Source organism: Glossina fuscipes, unplaced genomic scaffold (genome assembly GCF_014805625.2).
Source record: "Glossina fuscipes isolate IAEA_lab_2018 unplaced genomic scaffold, Yale_Gfus_2 75729, whole genome shotgun sequence".
Classification (NCBI taxonomy): Eukaryota; Metazoa; Arthropoda; class Insecta; order Diptera; family Glossinidae; genus Glossina; species Glossina fuscipes.
Genome location: NW_024004482.1, coordinates 1 through 4,905, shown reverse-complemented (window position 1 = coordinate 4,905; position 4,905 = coordinate 1). Strand labels below are relative to the sequence as shown.

The 4,905-nt window shown below is 33.4% G+C and overlaps 1 protein-coding gene across 1 annotated transcript; it reads left to right on the top strand.

The window, feature by feature from the left end:
- The first annotated feature begins 1,253 nt into the window (after positions 1–1,253).
- Positions 1,254–4,831, top strand: LOC119643967 (protein yellow-like). The gene is given in 4 exon segments (XM_038043482.1): positions 1,254–1,276; positions 1,355–1,705; positions 3,427–4,099; positions 4,160–4,831. Coding segments are annotated over 3 exon segments (1,389 nt in total). The 5' UTR covers positions 1,254–1,276; positions 1,355–1,442; the 3' UTR covers positions 4,613–4,831.
- The last annotated feature ends 74 nt before the right edge of the window (positions 4,832–4,905 follow it).

Below are 4,905 nucleotides of genomic sequence, written 5' to 3'. Positions count from 1 at the left end.
TCAAAATAATGAAAAAATAACACAAATCAAGCAAAATGGTTGTAGCGTTTTTTCATCGAAACGTAGCCACATGCCATATACCTTGCACTAGCTTATAAAGCGTTGACTGCGTCAACGTGCTTCAACAGTTGAATAGCACGAAAACCAGTAAGTGGAGTGTATACTTCAATGTCATACAATTGGGAGCATAGATATTAAAAGGTATTTATAAGAGTAATTACAGCTCGATTTCCTTTAAAAATATTAGATGGATTTATATATAAATCGGTTGGTTTTGTATTTGTAACGCAAGAATATATTAAATCACATCGCTTATTACATGCAAACGGAAGATTCACGAAAATCTGAAATAATTGAACTAAGTGCATCATATATTAGAACAAGTAGCTAAAATCATTCAATTGCTTTTTACTTAGTCAATTATACTACATTTCGAGCGAGTGCTAATTTAGAATACATAGCAGCTATTCACACAAATTACTATCTTTGAACAAAAGACCTATTCTTCTTAATTTGAGTTTTAGCCAATTTTATTCGGTTTATAAAATCCATGTTTATATCATTACTAACCCGCTATAAAGTATTATGTAAATACAGCACGAATTTAACTGTTCATCAAAAGGATACTTTACCTACAAATTTAACCACATTTGCATATTAGTTTATGCTGGTAGGTTTTATGAAAGTCTTCTACAACTTTGCGTTAATCAAAACAAGCCTCTCTAATTTTACGAATAGAAAGTGCATTTATATTGAATAACTTATGCAGACTTGTGAAGCGAATATTTTTTATGATTACTTATATGATTCAACTACCTTCAAAATCACATACAAATAAAACGAAATTAATCAGCATAATTGAATATTTGCAAGCCCTACACGATATAAAACGACATGTTTTAATGTTGTTTAATAAAACTATTTCAGAAAACTTGAAAAATATAATCAATTTAGATTCACATGTTCTATACATTTATAAGATGAGTTATGTAAAACAACTTTGTTCGTTTATGGCATAAAAGGTCAAGCTCATGTTTTTATTGCGAAACGTGGAGAAGCAAAATTTTGTTTTTACGTCATCTAATGTTCACCTAAAGATGTTATTTGATAGTATATCCTTTGAACTTCACCTTAAAGTACATGCATAATTTCTACCAAATGTGCGTTAACGTAAAAACACAAGAGTAAATATGAAATACATTAGTAATTTGCCACTTAGTCGAAAACTACTTGAAAGCTCTTTATTTTTCGCCCACCAGTTAATAATTAGCTGTTGGTAAGATAGCATGTGGACAAAAAAATCTCCGCCAGTCAATTTTCTTTTTTTAAAATTAAATTCATTTAATTTATGTAGCACACCGTTTAAATAAAAGTGCAATAATCAAGCAAAATTAATTCAAGAAATCTAACGTTGGTGACAAAACATCAATGTTAATCACAAAATGGTCTTAACATGTTTCATTGTATGTTGGTTAATTAGCAATTCTAACGCTTACGATGCCTTCTACAGCGTTGAGTTAGAAACTACACCATATTTGCAGCCCCTGTCTTTTAATCTACAGAACGACAAAACTGTAGACACAGCTCTACGCTCTCAAAAGCAATACACGAAAGTGCAACAACTCTTTGAAATTGTTAGCGAATGGAGGAAATTGGATTTTGAATATAGAACGTATGAGCAAAGACAGCAGGCCATAATAAACCGGTAAAGTGTGTAACAGTTTTAATTAAATAATATAGAAAATATGTGGCCTCTTGTATCAGTAAATTTAGGTGCAAATTTTGTGGGATCTAATTAATTTATTTTAAATGCAAAATGACAGAGTAATGTCAAAACTGAAGTCGAATAAACAATAGATATTTTGTAGGCTTGCTATTAGTGACCATTATTAACAAAGGAATGAAAATCTAGTATATTGCCGTTTTGTAAGACACACAAACTAGCAGGATTATAAACTTAACTATTTCTTGTAGTACTGAGCTAAAATATTAGTAAAAGTGAGGATGAAATAGGTTCGAATGACAAAGAAGGCTGCTGATATATCAAAAGATAGCAAGACTGAGTTTTTTATAAAATAAAGGCGACGGAATTGCCATATCATCAAAAAATGAGAAAGAACTATTCCTTCCTCCTTATGAACATACGTTTGCCTTAATGTAGGTATGGAAGAAACACGACAAGAGAATTCAAATGAAATATGAAGTGGTTTTGGTACATCTCGTATATTGCTTGAATATATAGATATATGGAACTTAGTTAGTAGTGTATAAACACGGGAGAGTGGGACAAACGGATGTTTACGTTCACATTGAAAGCATATTGTTACGGCAATCCCAAATCCAGTTCATTCCAGCGAAGTAATTTTCCCAAATAATAAATTCCCTAAAGAAGAAACAATACCAAATGCACATTCGCAGCGCGTCTTGTAGCTGCCGGCCGATGAAAACGATTAGCAGAAAACAGACACGGATTAGAAATGAATATTTGTTGAAGACAGAGTTAGTCGGACAAGAACATTTGAGTCGGGAGTACTGCCAAAACAAATTGTGAATAATCCTACGGTTAAGAAATATAATTGTAAATAATAGAACTTTAAAGTGTAAAGTGTCTCTTGAAAAGAATATCCACGATCTAGTGGTGCGAGTCCTATATTGTAGAAAAGTGAATTTATTAACAATATATATTTCTAGAAATAACTATCACAATATATCAGACTCTCTAAATATTTGTAACGCTCAGAAATATCCTTCAAATTAATGCATGTATTATGTATTTAATTAGAGTATATAATCCAATCAAATTAAGTACGCGTGTCTGTTCGTGTGATAAAATCCCTATTAGAACCTCCAGAATAAATATCATGAGCATGGCATGTTTTGACATTGTACTAATTAGCAAAAAAATAGTCATCTTCTTTTAAATTAAAAGAAACATAAAAATGATTATTGCTTCAAAACATTGTGTCGGCTTTTAAATTTAGTCTCAAACTTTTCTTTGTTCCTTTTGAAGCTTGAAATTTAGTTAAAATTGTTGTTCGGCCAAATTAACATAAAAAGTTAAAAGGTACACATCGTTTTTAATTTGTAGAATTACCTACACGAGGCTGAAGAACTACATTTTTGCAAAATATTATTTTATGTGTATAGGATATGCTATATATGTAGATAGAGTAAAAGTAAAGATAATATTAGCTACTCTTTCGGCTGTGTGGCCGAATAGGCAAAGGATCTCGATTAACCTTTAGGAAGGTGAAAGCATTCTCCATAAGCATGGCTCCGTAAGCCACATAAAAGTTTTTTAGATGTTATTTCTAACCGCTATAAATCGGTGGAAAATTTTAGTTTACTCTACATATGATGATTGGTATACACTAAAGTCAGTTGTTGGAATTGAGTAGTTTGACAAAGTTCAAAATCTATTTACAGTGAGTTCATTGTAGAGCAATCTTTGCCGCTGGGTATCGATATTTATCAAAATCGAATATTTATAACGACACCACGTTGGAAAGATGGGGTGCCGGCAAGTCTGGGGACAATACCGTACCCACCTTCTGAAATTAGCCCTGCTCTTAAGCCGTATCCTAATTGGGAGGCGCATAGCAGTTCCTATACACCGGATTGTGATAAGCTAATATCCGTTTATCGAACTTATGTTGACGTTTGCCAGCGTTTATGGTTGATTGACTCGGGAATAGTAAACGCGACTATGGAACGCAATCAGATATGTCTGCCAAAAATTGCGGTCTATGATTTGACAACTGACCAAAAATTGTTCAGCTATGAATTTCCATCAGAGCATGTAAAAGAAGATAGCTTGTACACAAATATTGTGGTTGATGTTGCCTCCGATCGCTGTGGAGACGCTTATGCTTACGTCACTGATGTTTGGCGTTTCGGAATTGTTGTTTATAGTTTAGGCAAAAATCGAAGTTGGCGTGTAACAAATTTTAATTTCTTTCCGAATCCAGCAGCCTCAGATTTCCAGATATACGGCCTGAATTTCCAATGGCTAGATGGCGTATTTGGTATGAGCCTTTCTCCTTCTTCCCTTCTCGGAGCGGAGCGGTTCCTATATTTTCATCCTATGGCCAGTTTCAGGGTAAGCATATGTTAATATTTTATCAGCACCTTCAGTTTAATTAATTGCATGAACACCTAGGAGTTTATGGTGTCAACTGCTTTGTTGTAAGATGAAAGTGTTTGGCCGGACAAAGCTCAAAAAGTAGCCAAGGCCTTTATAGAGATTGGGGATAGAGGGCCCAATAGTCAGTCCTCCACATCCGGTATAGCGCGTAATGGAGTAATGTTTTTCACTCAAGTACATTTAGATGGTATTGCCTGTTGGGATACGGCCAAAAGCTATAGTAGGAACAATTTACAAAAGCTTTTCTACATAAAAACTAATAATGAGTCTTCACCTCTGAGTAGCTTAATACAATTCCCCAACGATTTGAAAGTGGACGGAAACATGGATGTACAGAGTGTATGGGTGGTAAGCAATCGCTTGCCCATCTTTTTATACAGTCAGCTGGATTATAGCGATATTAATTTTCGCATACTTCGCGCTAATGTTAGCGAATTAGTAAAGGATACAGTATGTGATCCACTATAAGAGATGATCAATTTCATCAGCTCAAACACAAGCACAGAGGATCACTGCCATCAAACTTTTACAAAAGAAAACCGAACCCCGTCGTGAAAAAATACTTTTATAAAATTTAAGAAAACCTACGTGTTAAAGTAACTTCTTTATTTAAGGTTTATCAATATGAAATTCAAATGTGAATCGTAAACCTCTTGAATTCTAATGTTACACATAAAATAATATATTGAAAATACCTATTCAGAAATAACTATATCAAAATAATGAAAAAATAACACAAATCAAGCAAAATGGTTGTAGCG